Source organism: Perca fluviatilis, chromosome 15 (assembly GCF_010015445.1).
Source record: "Perca fluviatilis chromosome 15, GENO_Pfluv_1.0, whole genome shotgun sequence".
Classification (NCBI taxonomy): Eukaryota; Metazoa; Chordata; class Actinopteri; order Perciformes; family Percidae; genus Perca; species Perca fluviatilis.
Genome location: NC_053126.1, coordinates 32,314,924 through 32,332,434, shown reverse-complemented (window position 1 = coordinate 32,332,434; position 17,511 = coordinate 32,314,924). Strand labels below are relative to the sequence as shown.

At 43.5% G+C, this 17,511-nt stretch overlaps 1 protein-coding gene across 4 annotated transcripts in view; it reads left to right on the top strand.

Annotated features, from left to right (window-relative positions):
- Positions 1 to 17,109, top strand: part of LOC120574991 (TANK-binding kinase 1-binding protein 1-like) — a 71,510-nt gene extending 54,401 nt beyond the window's left edge. For all 4 annotated transcript variants that reach the window (XM_039825548.1, XM_039825546.1, XM_039825545.1 and 1 more), the window contains exons 5-13: positions 114 to 264; positions 5,814 to 6,007; positions 9,291 to 9,358; positions 9,440 to 9,546; positions 10,286 to 10,476; positions 10,574 to 10,852; positions 12,535 to 12,615; positions 12,707 to 12,934; positions 13,576 to 17,109. In XM_039825548.1, the coding sequence (XP_039681482.1) occupies positions 114 to 264; positions 5,814 to 6,007; positions 9,291 to 9,358; positions 9,440 to 9,546; positions 10,286 to 10,476; positions 10,574 to 10,852; positions 12,535 to 12,615; positions 12,707 to 12,934; positions 13,576 to 13,704 (1,428 nt within the window). In that variant the 3' untranslated portion in view covers positions 13,705 to 17,109. The remainder of the gene's footprint in view (positions 1 to 113; positions 265 to 5,813; positions 6,008 to 9,290; positions 9,359 to 9,439; positions 9,547 to 10,285; positions 10,477 to 10,573; positions 10,853 to 12,534; positions 12,616 to 12,706; positions 12,935 to 13,575) is intronic.
- The last annotated feature ends 402 nt before the right edge of the window (positions 17,110 to 17,511 follow it).

Genomic DNA, 17,511 nt, shown 5'->3' with positions numbered 1-17,511 from the left:
CACACACACACACACACACACACACACACACACACTATATATTCCATGATAAAATGTTTAAGCAGCAATTTGGGTTTCAGTTTCACTCATGTGGTTGTTTGTGTGTGTGTCAGACGACTCTGGCAGAGCAGCATGTGGAGCAGATATGCAGTCTGGAGTCAGCCGTCAGACAGAGAGAAACTTCCCTTCAGAAACTCAGTGCTCAACTCCGCAGCAAAGACGCACATCATTCTCAACTCCATGCCAGCCTGAACGTACCCAGAGGTGAGTTCTGTGTGGATCAGCAGTAGACCAAGGTATATATATAATAATAATAAGTAGTAGTAGCAGAAAGCAGTAGTACTCATAATAATAGAAGTATTAGTAAAGTATTAGTAACAGTGCTACCAGCTACTTTTTAGCAGTTTATACCACTATATTAAACAGGGTCCCCCGATTTCAGTCGTGAGTTAAAAATGTTGGCGAACATAACGCTATGTCATATAAAGCTTTCTTTGTACTTGTTCAAGACGTAGCGTGGGCCTAGTAGACGGTGCACAAGCTGCGAGCATGCATAGAGCTACCTTTATGCTCAACGCATTGATTGTTGCAGTGTTGTCTGAAACACCAGGGGGCATACAAACAAAATAATCTGTGAATAAGCAAGAAGTAGTAGGGAAGAAATAGAGAGCCTGGCAACAGTAGTAAACACCATCCATCCATCCATCCATCTTCGTCCGCTTATCCGGTATCGGGTCGCGGGGGGAGCAGCTCCAGCAGGGGACCCCAAACTTCCCTTTCCCGAGCAACATAACCAGCTCCGACTGGGGTATCCCGAGGCGTTCCCAGGCCAGGTTGGAGATATAATCCCTCAACCTAGTCCTGGGTCTTCCCCGAGGCCTCCTCCCAGCTGGACGTGCCTGGAACACCTCCCTAGGGAGGCGCCCAGGGGGCATCCTTACCAGATGCCCGAACCACCTCAACTGGCTCCTTTCGGACGCAAGGAGCAGCGGCTCTACTCCGAGCTCCTCACGGATCACTGAGCTTCTCACCCTATCTCTAAGGGGAGACGCCAGCCACCCTCCTGAGGAAACCCATTTCGGCGTGCTTGTACCCTGGATCTGTGTTCTTTTTGGTCATGACGCGCCTTCATGACCATAGGTGGGAAGGGAGGAACAAACTGACCGGTAGATCGAGAGCTTTGCCTTCTGGCTCAGCTCTCTTTCGCCACAACGGTGCGATAGATGGAATGTACTACCGCACCCGCGATCTCCGATTCTCACCACCTCCCGCTCCATTGTCCCCTCACTCCGAACAAAACCCCAAGGTACTTGAACTCCTTCACTTGGGGTAAGGACTCATTCCCTACCTGGAGAAGGCATTCCATCGGTTTCCTGCTGAGAACCATGGCCTCCGATTTAGAGGTGCTGATCCTCATCCCAACCGCTTCACACTGCGGCCGAACCGATCCAGTGAGTGCTGAAGGTCACAGGCCGATGATGCCATCACGGCCACATCATCTGCAAAGAGCAGCGATGAGATCCCCAGCCCACCGAACTGCAACCCCTCCCCACCCCGACTACCCTCGATATCCTGTCCATAAATATTACAAACAGGATTGGTGACAAAGCGCAGCCCTGGCGGAGGCCAACCCTCACCTGAAACGAGTCCGACTTACTGCCAAGAACCCGGACACAGCTCTCACTTTGGTCGTACAGAGATTGGATGGCCCTGAGTAGAGACCCCCTCACCCCATACTCCCGCAGCACCTCCCACAGTATCTCCCGGGGGACCCGGTCATACGCCTTCTCCAAATCCACACACAACACATGTAGACCGGTTGGGCATACTCCCAGGCTCCCTCCAGGATCCTTGCGAGAGTGAAGATCTGGTCCATTGTTCCACGACCAGGACGGAATCCGCATTGTTCCTCCTCAACCCGAGGTTCGACTATCGGCCGAACCCTCCTTTCCAGCACCTTGGAGTAGACTTTACCAGGGAGGCTGAGAAGTGTGATACCCCTGTAATTGGCACACACCCTCTGGTCCCCGTTTTTAAAAAGGGGAACCACCACCCCAGTCTGCCACTCCTTTGGCACTGTTCCAGACTTCCACGCAATGTTGAAGAGACGTGTCAACCAGGACAGCCCCTCCACACACAGAGCCTTGAGCATTTCTGGACGGATCTCATCAATCCCCGGGGCTTTGCCACTGTGGAGTTGTTTGACTACATCAGTGACTTCCGCCTGGGAACACGACAATCCCCGTCATCCTCCAGCTCTGCCTCTAACATAGAGGGCGTATTAGTCGGATTCAGGAGTTCCTCAAAGTGCTCCTTCCACCACCCTATTACCTCCTCAGTTGAGGTCAACAGTGTCCCATCCTTACTGTACATAGCTTGGATGGTTCCCCGCTTCCCCCTCCTGAGGTGGCGAACAGTTTTCCAGAAGCACTTTGGTGCCGACCGAAAGTCCTTCTCCATGTCTTCTCCAAACTTCTCCCACACCCGCTGCTTTGCCTCTTTCACGGCAGAGGCTGCGGCCCTTCGGGACCCTTCGGTACCCTGCAACTGCCTCCGGAGTCCTCTGGGATAACATATCCCGGAAAGACTCCTTCTTCAGTCGGACGGCTTCCCTGACCACCGGTGTCCACCACGGTGTTTGTGGGTTACCGCCCCTTGAGGCACCTAAGACCCTAAGACCACAGCTCCTCGCCGCAGCTTCAGCAATGGAAACTTTGAACATTGTCCACTCGGGTTCAATGCCCCCAGCCTCCACAGGGATGCATGAAAAGCTCCGCCGGAGGTGCGAGTTGAAAGTCTGTTGGACAGGGGCCTCCTCCAGACGTTCCCAATTTACGTTTGGGCTTACCAGGTCTATCCAGAGTCTTCCCCCACCCCCTGACCCAACTCACCACCAGATGGTGATCGGTTGACAGCTCTGCCCCTCTCTTCACCCGAGTGTCCAAAACATACGGCCTCAGATCAAATGAAACGATTATAAAATCGATCATTGACCTTTGGCCTAGGGTGCTCTGGTACCAGGTACAGTTATGAGCATCCCTATGTTCGAACATGGTGTTCGTTATAGACAATCCATGACTAGCACAGAAGTCCAACAACAAACAACCACTCTGGTTTAGATCAGGGAGGCCGTTTCCTCCCAATCACTCTCAGGTGTCTCCATCATTGCCCACGTGCATTGAAGTCCCCCAGCAGAACAATGGAGTCCCCCACTGGCGCCCCATGCAGGACTCCACTCAAGGTCTCCAAGAAGGCCGAATACTCCGAACTCCTGTTTGGTGAATATGCACAAACAACAGTCAGAGTTTCCCCCACAACCCGCAGGCGGGGAGGCGACCCTCTCCGTCCACCGGGGTAAACTCCAACGTAGCGGCTCAGCCGGGGGCTTGTTAGTATCCCCACACCCGCCCGGGCCACACCCTGGGCAACTCCGGAGAAGAAAAAGAGTCCAACCCTTATCCAGGAGTACGGTTCCAGAACCGAGACTGTGCGTAGAGGTAAGCCCCACCAGATCTAACCGGTAGCGCTCCACCTCCCGCACCAGTTCCGCTCCTTTCCCCACAGAGAGGTGACGTTCCACGTCCCCAGAGCCAGCGTCTGCCGCCCGGGTCTGGTCCGTCGAGGCCCCTGACCTTCACTGCCACCCATGTGGCAGCGCACCCGACCCCAGCGGTTCCTCCCACAGGTGGTGGGCCCATGGGCTGGAGAGATGGGAGCCACGTAGCTTGTTCGGGCTGTGCCCGGCCGGGCTCCGTGGCAAACCCGGCCACCAGGCGCTCGCCGACGAGCCCGCTGTCTGGGCCTGGCTCCAGACGGGGGCCCCGGGCTTCCTCCGGGCAGGGTCACTCCATCTCTACCTTGTTCTTCCATAGGGTTTTTTGAACCATTCTTTGTCTGGCCCCTCACCTGAGACCACTTTGCCTTGGGAGACCCTACCAGGAACACAAAGCTCCAGACAACACAGCCCTCACAGAGACACACAAACCTCTCCACCACGATAAGGTGATGGTTCACGGAGAGGAGTAGTAAACACATCCATGGTAAACACCGACTTACCGCCAAACATTGCATTTGTCTACTTTAATTATTAAAATTGTTGTTGATTATATCCAAGATGAAATGACTGTCTGCCTCTCGATGTTCCATGACAGCTTTTTAGTTTTGACAAAGCGGTCTCTGTGTTTTTCCACACCCTCCAGCAAAATGCCTCTTCTTTCCCAAGGGGTTGTGTCTCTCTTACCACAAATTTAAGGCCATTTGACTCCCTGTGGTCTGTACATGAAGAATCATACAGATGTTTGTACAGGCGAACCTGCTCAAAATGTTTTCCAAGCTGACCATGTTGAAATGGAACGTGCAGTGCACGCTAGTTACAAAGATTCAGAGGTGCACGACCACACACCATGCAACTTGCGGAGCCTAACACTGGGTTTAACAAGGTTTCACAGGGTTTTTTCAAGTGCAACCTGCATACCTACCTGGCTCACGCACCTCGCACCAGAAACACCACAACCATAGAGCTAGCTTTACAAGTTGCTGGAGTGTAAGCTTTCCCAAATCCAATGCAGCAGAACAGAGCTGCTAATGTCTGCCTACTCTCAGATAGTGGCATCCTGGACCTGAACTCTCAACCATGGACTTCAGCATGTGGAGAAAGCTAAAGCTTGCCTGGCCTGCTGTGCCTCGTTATGGTTGCTAAGATATGATTGGAAAAAAGGTTTATTCAGCTTGTCAATTCTCAGTAAAATAGAAATGTGGTAAAATGTATGCTTAGCAACAATTTACATTATTAGTTACCGTTTAAAAAAAGTAACTATCATAACAAATAGGGATGTCCCGATGCCGATCGGATTGTAGCCAACTGGGGATCGGCATTTACCCCAATTACCTTACTTCAATTATTTACATCAGCTTATAGGGATCGCTGCCTTAAAGGTCCTATGACATTCTGCTTTTTGGATGCTTTTATATAGCTTTTGAGAGGCGGCGAGCCGAGCCGGCCGCTCCTCATTTGCATAGTTAGCTGGAGTCAACTTTATGCAAATGAGGAGTGGGTGACTCGACACCCTGCTTCTCCAAAGTCCCCGCAACGCTACCAGAATGCTCCCATAGAAATGAATGGGAAGCGGGGAAATGACACGGACACACACCTTCAGATTGCCTATGCCCCCCACCTGCCCACTTGCCTCTCATTTAAAATTAATTACGAGGCAAGACAATCACTCCCTGTGTGAAAAGACCTTTATTTATCCGTTTTACAGAAGTGGATTACTCCAATTCTCCATACTTCTTAACTATACAGGCTGTTATTGCCTGGAGCAGAAGAAGAAAATCAAAGATTGACTATTAAGCACAAGAGGCGTCACTAAGTGTTGTTTTCGTTGTCTAGCGGGGAACTGGTTACGGGTTTGCTGAGATCCTAAAGAGAATTATTTTGGTGTTGAGAGAAAAGACTCATTTGGTGCACTAAGTTAAATGTATTAAGCTTGATATTTAATTACTTTGCTTCCTTAGTTATTTTTATAAACAAAAAAACGGAACAGGACTCGGTATCGGCAGATATTCAATATTTAAAAAATTGGATTGGGGGGGTAAAAAAAGCTGATCTGGACATCCCTAGTAACAAATACTCAACCAAATAGTTGTTTAACTCGACATGACTGCAAGCCACAAACATGTAAAAAGGTGATACTGATGATTTAGGATTTACATTTGATTCCTTGACTGATATCATTGTAGAGTAGTGACTTGTAAGAAAAAACAGGGAGAACAGATGAAACAGATTAAGGCTGTTGTGTGTCTGGTTTTGTCAGAGGGCCGCGGTCCGACGCTGCAGAGCTCCCATAGTTTGGATGCCCTGTCCGACCTCAAGCTGCAGCGCCTGGAAGCCGAGCTAGAGGGGGCAAGGCACCAGGCCGAGGGAGCCTGTCAGAGGGAGAAGGAGCTGAGGGTCGAGTTTCAAAGGCTGCAGCAGGAGGTAGCCCAGCTACAGGAAGCACAGAGACAGGTAGGCCTAATGCTTAAAAGACTGTATGTTTACATCTGTGATACTATCAGATCCATTATATCTACCGCAACCTCCAGACTGTGACCATTTTATCACATTTGATGGCACCTATGTGCAGATGCATTTTTTATTTATTGTATAAGGTAATTCATATAATGACGGTAGGGAATGAAATGACAAAACAAAATGCAATGAAACTAAAATACATAGGTTTTTAATGAATGAATTAAATTTGGCAACAAATTAGCAATTGTAGAATTTAGATGAATTACAAAAAACAAAACAAGGAAATTGCTATAAAATAAGAAAAACCACGCCAACCTATTCGATAATGCATGATGTCTCTCACAGATATTGTGTTTGACAGTTATAGCAGAAACGTCACCATCGTTGATGCAGTTGCAAGGATGGTCTGAAAACTCTTCCAGCTGGTGCAGTTAATGGTAGTGTAATGTAGTGTAATGGTAGCACTATTCTATAATCTTAACACATCCCATGTGCAGTGTTAAACCAACAGTGATTGCATTTACTAACCCGTATAGTTGTGTATCACAGCCTGATATATCTTCTTCCTCTGTGTCATAGAGCTCTACTGTTAGAACTGTTAAAAACACATCCATGAGCCACACTGTTGCACTGGGTGATATGTTCCTTCCTTATCATGAACACACACTTCACTTTATTTTGACTCAATCCCACATACCCTTTCTTGCTGCCATAAATACTTACTAGAGCACCACACATGAAAATAGTCTGCAACAAATGCACTATTTACGATTTACATCTTTAAGAACCAATAGGCAGAGAGCCACAGGAACGTGTACAATAATTATAATCTCTAATCTAATGATTTATGATCGATTCTAAAAATTCCAAAATGTATGATTATTTTGACTTGTCATGGTGTGTGTTTACATAGACATTCTTTATTGCTCCAGAAGTGAGAGGCTTTCGCTGCCCCAATTGTGTGTGTTTCTGTTACGTCACTTGGCTGCAGATAGTCAATCTGTTTGAGTAGTTTCTGTTGGACTACTCCAGCTATTCAAGTTTCTGAAATCCGGATATGGTGTTTACATGCTCAAACAAAAAAATACTTTGGAATACTTCAAAAACCTGTTAATAACCAGGATAATCATGTCCATGTAAACACACTCATGTTTGCCATGGTGATTCGCCTGACAATATGAAAAATACAGAATAAGACCAGCTTTATCCATTAAGGGTTTGATATCACTCAATGGCTCATCACATCAGCTGACTATTAATCCACAGAGGTCAAAGCTGCTTTCAGTACAGTACCAAGAAGAGTTGTTCAATTAGTTACTGCTCAAAATGCATTAAATTAAATCTTCACGATTTACTTTTCCACAAGTTCCACATTTCTGCAAATCGATTTTCACCACACACTGAAATTAACCGATACCAGTGGCTGCCAATCTGAAACTGTTACTGAGAGCTAAGCTAACCTAAAAATGAACACAGCTGCTAAAGGCTAACATAGCTCATAACATTAAATATAGACCCTTTGCAAACACGTGACCAAAACCATGTGACGGACGGCAGAATCACCGGAAGCACAAGCTAAACAGTGTAGTAAACGAGCGGAAAGTTTCATTAGTTTCAATCAGTTTAAAATAAATAACACTAAATAAACTGTAATTATAATACTATCTTCTTCTTTATGAGTTCTTCTATTGAACAACAAGTTGTTGTGACGTTATCGGTCGAGGTAGGGCATCAGGTAGGTGCTCACAAAGAGCGGTATTTCGAGAAGTTGGAGATCGCAGGATTGCATACCGACCTTTACCTTCTTACTCCCTCCATTTTCAGGGACCTCATTAAATCGCCGAATCTGCCCAACTTCAGTCCACACGATCTGTACCACTATGTGGTAAACGGGGTATCCCCATACACTGGTGCTGATCTCAAAGCTTTAAACACATCGAGGATTATGGCGTTTCATAACACCGAGCCACTTAGCTACCCCTGAGCCAAGCCAACTGCATAACACAGCTTTGACTCACCTGACAGATCACGATCAAACTGTAAATGTGAATACCTTGTACTAACATTTTAATTTCCCTTCGTATTAAAGGCAACCTCTGAGCAGGCTAGTGTATTTCAACAGAGTCACAAGTTATCTTGGAAGCTAATGTTAGCTAGCAATCACCTGTTGAGCTCCATGCAAAGTCTGCAGCCAGCAGCAAAGACAAACTCCCAAAAGAGCCACATAAAGTGAAACTGAAGGGAAGTTGTGCACCATTCAAATACGAAGACAAACAGAGTCGGTGTGGTCTGTTGTTGTTATCACTTTAAGATAATTAAACTTAATTAACCGAACTAAATAGAAGCAGTTTAGGTAGGCTAACGTGCTAGCATTACATGGCTAATAGCTAGCTAGCTCTACGTTAAGAGTGATTTAATATGGGCCAGTTTGTGATACATTAAATATCGAAGGAACCTTAGAAGTGTGTTCCCCTTGTTAACACAATGACTCAAACCAGACATAACACAAAGCCTACAGAAGCCCACCGCACAACAAGAAATAACCATTTCATTATATGAGTGAATACGTACACGTTTGACTTGTCTATATTGTCTCCTCTCCGTGCGTGTTTGCAATTAGTGAGAATGAGACCTGAGCTGGCCTGGATGAGTGTATACTTTTCTACCTAAGAGGGGTTGTGCTGTGTCAAACTGATTCACCCAGCCACCGCTTCAGTTCGCAGTCGAAAGAGGGCTGCTGGCTTTGGTGACCACGCCGTCAGGAGTGACCTCAGCTCGGGGTCCGCTTTCCAGCGTCCTCTGATCCGTCAGGACCTCGCAAGCCCGCTCTCCGTGTTATAGTTCAGGTTGTCAAGGTGTATTTACAAAAAGTCGTGTTTCAAATAGGGTCTTTTTTTCAGCGTGTGGTTTGCAGCCCTTGTGTGTCTTGCTGCTTAAAGCCTCCAGCTTCTCCTTTTTTCTTCCTGGATGAATCCCTCATATACCTGCCATACTGGGTTAAATCAGCATCCACAAACATGCCCCCTTCATGTGAAGTGCATTGCCAGACCATGTTGAGCTAAATGTCCTCAGACTTTCCTCAGTAGCTCCAAAATTCAACTTAAACATGAGCAAAGGTTGAAGGAATATACTAAGATAAAATCAATAAATGAAAATAGTTGTAGTATATAGAGTATTTTTACAAAGCTGGACCACATGTAGCAAAAGAATCATTACAAATGTCTGAGACAAGTTGTGAAGTGCTACAGATCTAACCACAGCTCTGTGTCTCTGTCAGCCACGGGACCTGTCCACACACTGTGAGCACTGTGACGTAGAGTGGATAAAGAAAGCTGGGGATGAACAGTGAGTCTTACTTTGAAACCAGTCTATAGTGTTTGTCATTTATATGTATATATTTTTTCAGTCACTCTCTTTGTCTTGCAGGGTGAACCTAGCATTAGCCTACACAGAGCTAACAGAGGAGTTGGGTCGTGTTCGCAATCTGGCTGTAAAACAGAGTGACCTCCTGCAACTTGTCTCACAGGACCCTGGTAGGCAGCTGACTGGCTTCTTAGTTTATGGACGTCATAATATCATTACATATTTTATAGCGGAGGCTAGTCTAATATGTTCAGAACAATGGACTGGCCTCACTAACAAAGTGTGTGTGTATGTGTGTGTGTGTGTGTGTGTGTGTGTGTGTGTGTGTTTTTCATTTATATTTCATATATTCACTTATTACGCTATGATGAGTTTCATGAAGTTGCCAATGTATGTACACAGAGAACACAGAACAGAAGCCTCTTACGTTTCTTTGAATGTGTTCTATGCGGACCCAGGTGCTAGTGGGGGAAAGCATTAGTGCATCTAATTAATGAAAACAGAACCAGAAATGTCAAATATTATTTCTGTTTTCTTTCATGTTGGTTAAGTGTTAATATTGGTGGTTTAAAATGATTAACAAATGGAAGAAATCTTGTTTAAAATCCTTTTTGCAACCATGTCAATTCAAACAAATTCAAACACAACCCCTATAGCGTGTTGGGCTTTGCTCGCTATAGTGTCCACCAGCATTTTTATTCATGAGCTTAGTTTACTGATATAGGTCAATAGGTATGTTAATCGTGACTTTTTAGAGTGCCTTCTGCTGGACCAAACTAACCCAAACAGTCGTGGCTATAGACTGGACATTTTAAATTCAAACATTTTATTACAGAGGGGGTGCAGGTGTAGTAGAGACAAAGCCTAAATCCTTTTACGATTCTCTCTCTTTCTCTCTTCCTCCTCTAGTATCTCGTCTTACTGCTACTCCTCAGCATCTCTCCCCAACCTCCTCCCAGCGCCCCTCCCTTTCCCCTGACCGGCTCCTCCCCACCCCCTCTCCTCCTCTGTCCCCAAGCGACGGCCCCGCCTCCTACTCCCATCAGCCAACCTGCAGCCGTCTACGGGCAAAGTTCCAGGGTCGCCGTAGTTACTCGGAGGTGAGGCTGGAAAATTAGACGTGTTAACATACTAACATTTTGGTGTAACTTTTTGGAGAAACTACAGATTCACTGCATATGCAAATCCTTTTCCCAGGTATCTGACCCGTCTGGTATCCACAGACCCCGAGCTCGGCTGATGAAAGATCCAGTATCCACCCTCCCCAAACCCAGGCCCCTCCTGGGGGAGATGCAGGGTTACGGCCAAACCAAATCTCAGCTACGTGCCTCCTTGGTTGGCCTGGTCAGACCGGCCTCGGCTCACGGAGCTGGAGGGGAGAGAGGAGGTGGGGGAGGAGAGAGATGTGGTGGTAGCAGTCTGAGCAGCAGTCCACGTCACTGTGCCCTGGACCTGGGCTTCCCTCTGGCTGCTGAGGTGAGACTGACAGCTTTCATTTAGGTCTTTTATTAGGTCAGTGACTTTTCTCATTGTTAACAGTCAGCTTGTTGAAAATGACTTTAGTAATCTGATGTGTTCTCATAGATAATAACCTCACTCATACTAACACTGTCTCACAGATGGCGAATATCTATAATACATATCCTTAATGATCTAAGACTGGTGAGAAAATCTCATTAGTAAATAGATTTAAGCCCTATTCGCAAGGGTCTAGTATTACATGGGGACCTTATGTGATTTAGAAATTACCCCTACATATGACGTCAAGGTTATGTCAAAACTTTCATTCATAATAGCCAATGCGACTCCAAATCACTGAGATGCCGATTCGCACAGTACTAATATTATTACATGACATCTGTGTTTGGCGAAATACGGTAGGTAATCTGCAGTGGAATTTTTAGTTGACATATTACAGACATGGCAGATTCGCACAGGATTAACATCACAGACAACCTCCGCAATTAGTTCAAATGACAAGAGGTCCCCTGGTAATAATAGTATTAGTTTGAATAGGGTTTTAGTGTTCAGTGCTAATTACTGTAGCAAATGTTATCATACTAACACACTTAACTAAAACCCCATTTTCACCTGGTTTTAAAATCCGTCCTGAGTAATCCGATCACAAGTGGACATTTCAAAGTACAGATGGGAATGTACACATTGTGGACTCATTGAGATCTGATCACACAGACCACATTTAAAGGTGGTCAGGGCTAGAGGACTGCATTGGGATTGGGATCCTGGGCCCAACACAATTCTCGCGGGAGTGGGCGGTTTTAACGGGGGCTATGGCTGGGATTTAGGAGCGCTGCACCTGATCAGTGCTGTTACCGACTGTTCACTTGGTTCGCCTAGCTATGTTTCATAAGAAAATCAGCAACGCACACGATGCATCCAGTTAAACACCAGCCAAATGCTTTATCAACACTCCTCTACTCCCTCTCACTTACTTCTTTCCCGGGGCACTGGACCCCGCCCCTTTTGTTATACGCGACCTGAGGGATCCAATCAACAGGGACTTTAACATGAAAGGGTGCGTTAAAAGATGGGGAAACGAAACAAAATAAAACAACCTGACCAAAACAAACCACAGCCAGCAACACATTCTAAAATAAGTTAAATTAATTAATTAATACAATGTCACTTTGCCCTTATTGCACTAGAATAACTAATTATTGCACTTGTATGAATGTAATTATGCACTAGAACGTAATTTGCTACATATTAACGACAGGTATGCATAGTTATTAATACTACACAGTAAAATAACTAGTTTCCAAAGTCACTGACATCTACAGTACGACTTATTCTGTTACAAATGTTTGTCAGTGGAGATTATATATAGCTGTAGCCGTATTATTGATTTGAGTTTATTGCCACAATTTTTTCTAATCCATTTTTTTTAGCAGTTGTCAGGTTACCAAACCAAATTGCCATACAGTTTCCAGAACTGATGGATAAAACTGGACCATAGCATTCTTTTTAAGCTTCCTTAAAAAAATGTGTGAGCCACTAATTAGAGGGGTCATCACTTATGTTTTGCCACATACTGTTTCATGCAATGTGACCCTACATGTGCAGAAACATACTATTCTATAATCCTTTAAACTGCATCAGTTATCACCATGTTCTCCCCTGCCCCTCCTTTCATTCAGGTACATCACTTCTGTCGCCTTGATGACCCGCCTGAGCCCACCCCACTGGTGACACCACCACAGTCCTCTGATGATGAAGAGGTGATGACGATGATAACAATGTGTGTGGCTTCTCTTGCGACTTAAACACTGGGTTATTTATTTGGAAGATGTGTGTTGTGTAAATTTACAGGATGTATGTACATATCTATCGCCGGCTGCCAGCCCGCCTCGGACACTTGGTGCAATTGGGATTGGCCCATCATCGCCCAGGGAGCAGCCCCTACACCCCTCATTCCCATCTCCTAGGAAACAGCCCCGCCATCCCTCCTTCTCGTCCCCTGAGGGCCCTGCCACTCTGTCCTGCCATCTGCCTCCCTACACTAACACTGAACATGCTCAGTCATGGCCCTCCATTAACGTGAGTAGAAATCAACGATGAGAACTAAATGAAGCAACTAATAGAATCCCTGCAGTCCTTGTAGGGAAACTAACTCATTGTAGCAGCCAAAAGACGATAAAAAGGAGGAAAAAAAGAAATGTGGTATAGAACACAAAACAAAGAGAGGACCAAATACACTAAATGGCACACTTACCATTAAGTGTATGAATGGTTGGGAGATGGACAATGGAATTCTTGAAAAAAAAATTCTTGTCAGCATTCAATATAATTGTGAGATTATGCAGAGATATCTGGAGAATGTTAAAGGAAGATTGCAGTCCTGATATAGCTTGAGTTGAAGAGGAGCCAATACATACAAGACTGTGTAATCTGCATATAAAAGGATATGATAAGACAAAAGAGGCTAAAAAGCTCCTTAAAGCTGAGGAGAACTGCAGAGTTTATTATTCTCTGTGTGTTTATCACTACAAGCAACACCTTTTCACATTACACATATTCATATGATCCATTGTTAAAATCTTGACAAATACAGCTTTAAAATACATCTGTTCTTGGCAATTTTGAACAAGTAAATTAAGATGAAAACTAAGATTAGATTATGGGATTTTGCCATAATTTGAGATTAGTAATTTGACACCTGTGTTTTGCTCTGTCTGTAGTTATGGATGGAGTCAGAAGAGAGTGCTGTTCGTAGCTGTCCTCTGTGTCAGCTGACCTTCCCAACTGGTTACCCTGACGACGCCCTCATCAAACACATCGACTCCCATTTGGAGAACAGCAAGATCTGACTTTTTTTATCAAGCATTTTACATTCATGTCACCAAAGATGGACACCAGACCCATCTTGATGGTTTTCTATTTAGGTTTTAACCAGGTATGGTTTGATGAGCCTGCATGCTTCTTTCTATGGAACTTCTTACAAAGCTCCATTTCAACAATTCTGTATCAAATGGTGTTTTTTTTTTTTCTTTCACAACCAAACTCTTAATTTGTTCATAGACCTGATTGCAAAAGAAATAGCAGATGTAGAAAGACAACAGTGCTGTATCTCTCGACACAGAGACAGGAGCTGCTGAAGCTCCATTGTTAACGTCACGTATGCTGGTCTGAGAGTAGCCCTGGACGCAGAAGACGTGCTGGAAACATCTCCCAGATGCAATGTCAGGAGCACCTGTTGTTTTCATGTCCCAACATGCAACAAACCACCTGGATGTCACCACTTTCATGTTAGTTTGTAGAGGATCAAATTGACTATTTTCAAAAGATTTCTGGAATAAAGAATTGTGAGCTAAAATGATTCACAGGTTAAATAATTTAGTTAGTAAAATGATAGAAGGATAGAAGTAACAACAATGATGAGAGTAAAAGAGGCCAATCCACTAGCTAGTGGAGTTCAAAAACAAACTATATGTAAACTTGAGTGTAAAATGCTCCAATGGTAAAACATACTTTAATGAAAAATTAAGAAGTACAGCAAAAAAGCACCTACTGCCATCTCTTGGTGTGGTAATGAAAGTGCCTTGGTTAAACCACAATCTTTATTTTGAGACGGCAAAGAACTATGAAAGCCCATTTCCGCTACTTAAAAACAATACACCACATACTTTCATTGTAAAATGTTTTTTTCCCCTCATAATTGTTACTTATTATATTTTCATTATGACTTAGTATTTTATGATTATGGAAAAAAAAATACAATGAGATATCTAATTTATTATTATAATTTATTATCATTATTGTCATTTCATAGTTTTTTCCTCTCCTTATTAGTACTAAGTGAGAAAAGTTCTGACCTTTCTGGACAACTGGTTAATAATTTTGTGATACATAATTATGAAAAACTCTGGCAGTTTTACTCTTATGATTATGAGGTAATAACTTTAATTTTATAAAGATGTTATAAAGGTTATGATACTTTATCACATAATTACTTATATTTAATGTATTACATAATTCCGACTTGATATTTCATAATTATGGGAAGGTTTCTTATAGTTAGTTGAAAAAGGAGGTTGCACTTCAACAATGGAGATTCTTGGTGGTGTGCTAAACCCAAAAATTCAATAGGCATCTTCCAAAAAGTAAAGAAAAGGTAGCACATCTCAGGTTCCCAAGTTAAGGAAGAAAAATACTTAATTTCTCATAATTATGAGTCTCATCATTTTCAAATAAATATTGATATGATAGAAACTTTATAAATTACCTCATAGTGTATGGCATATCTCATATGACTTAATATCTCGTCATTATTTGAAACTATCATTTTTATTACCTTTTATCACATAATTAGAGGTAGGAATCATTAGTTTTTCATATTCATATTTCATATTTATTTATGAGTTTTACACATTTAATTTATCTAAGTTGTGTCGATCTATAGAAATACATTTGCAAGAAAAATATAACATGTTTCACAATCCAGTTTGACTTTATATTTCACAGCAGAAACATTCCACCCTCAGAAGTTTATCTATTTTGGTTTTGGAGAAATGCAGCTCCACAGGTTATTCATGGTAAAAAGACAGTAAAGCCATATGACTGATCACTGTATCTCCTATATCTCTATGAATGATCACTTCCGTCGCATCTGGGCTACTGCAAAAAATACCAGGACTCATGTTAAGAAAGTATGGGCAGATATTTGACTGCCTGAAACTGATTTTCTGACTCTAACCCCCAATTTCCACCAACTGCAGAACGGCTGTGGATCTGCTCCGGAACGGTGGCAGAGTCAATAGGTTTCCATTAAAGTCAATGTGTGTATTTTTACTGACTGCAGAACGGCTGCGTTCCAACTCCGTCCCAGCTCCGGTGATCCGCAGCCCTCCAAAGCAAATAGGCAGAGCTTTTATTTTTGCCGGATGACTGAGACCTCCGCAGCAATTCAGCAAAGGGCAGATCGTGCTAAACAGGAAGTTGAGCACAGAAACAAAATAAAACAGCCGGTTAATTTTCAAAATAAAATACACCTTGCTCATGGCGGATCATATTTCCCTGCACTACACCTTGAAAACGTCATAATGGGCGGAGACAGGTTTTGTGGTTCTGTTTATAGAAACTACATCCTGTTATATCGCACGATCATACGTGATTTGAAAGATCTCGTGGATCCTCGTGACTTCAACTCTCCGTTCCGCAACAAATCCGGAACTAATGGGTAATAAAGGACGGCAGAGCACGGAGTCGACACGCAGCGGAGCCGTTCCGCAGTTGGTGGAAATTGCGGGTTAGCTGTTATTGTTTCAAGGATGAAAGAAAAAAATTGTTTAGCAAAACAAATAAAGTGATCTATTATACTTTTGGCTCGTTCAGGTGGATTTACAGTGTGATGAGCAGCAGGTCAGAGGTTCACTGTTTTCTCAACGACACATCACCAGAACCCTTGGCTGTGTCTGGACACACACTGGCTGTTGGAAAATCAAGCCAGCCTTTTGTTGATTTCATTGGATTTGAGTTATTTGTCTCTGAGATTGTTGCTACCACTTCAATAAAGTGGAGATGAATGGAATTTCATTTGTGGTTCTCACAACATCCAAAGGAAACAACATGTAAATCAGTTATAATTGTCAGGCTGCCTTGAGCTAAATGCTAACATCAGCAATGCTAATAACAACAAGCTCTGTATGAAAACTGTTTGTTTGTTTGTTTGTTCTGTTGGTTATTCACAGTAACAGAGACATGGTTTCTGAGTGAAATTGTTACGGTTGATTTATTTCTAATCACCTCCATTGTATTGGGGTGGAGGTAGACAGCTATTAGAAAACTGTCCCAAAGGATTTTCTTTTTTTAGGTTGCAATCTTAACATGGCTGTGTGAATCAAACCACACAGACTCCTTTTAAAAACAAAACCTTATCATTTAAAATCAGATGATCTGTGCTTGTTTAATGCTATACCCACTTCATTAGCCTCAGTGTGGTGATCTGTCTCCGTCTGGTGAAGGGACAAGGGATTACAACATCTGCAAAGACAAACAGTTGGATGTGATGCTGTTCTAATGGCCTGCACGAGAAGTCTGCCTTGGAAGCACTGGATTTGGACTCTCAATGTGTCACTTGCTTGACACAGATCACATCTGTGTTTCATCTCAACACTGCATTCAGTATATTAATGAGAATGCATGCAAAGTTTTCTGTATCACAGTGGAGTTACTCTTCTGGTATGTGTTGTCCCAAATTAAAAATGTGGACATGATTGGTTTACAAAGTGTATGTACAATATTACACTGCTATATTGTACATACAGTACAAATAATGGGTTAGGGCTATAATTTCAGTATATTTTTAATGGATGTGTTTCTCCAAATCTGTGTCACTTTAACCCCTCTGGAAAACCTCTTTGAAAGTGAGAATCGTTCTGCTTTTTCTGGTAATGTTTAAGAGTAAGCAGTTGGCTCTCTTACTTAGGGTGCTATGTAGCTGCCTCGCTCTTGAACACAGGCTCCATTTACACTGCAGCTGTCTAAGCTCAGATTTTCTACCATGTGAATCAACATCAGTCTTAAAACATAACTACGATGTATTTCAACTTGGGTTTTATTTTTTGTAGCTTGGTTTTGATAACATTTTACTCACTAAAGTAATCTTCCTGTTGGAC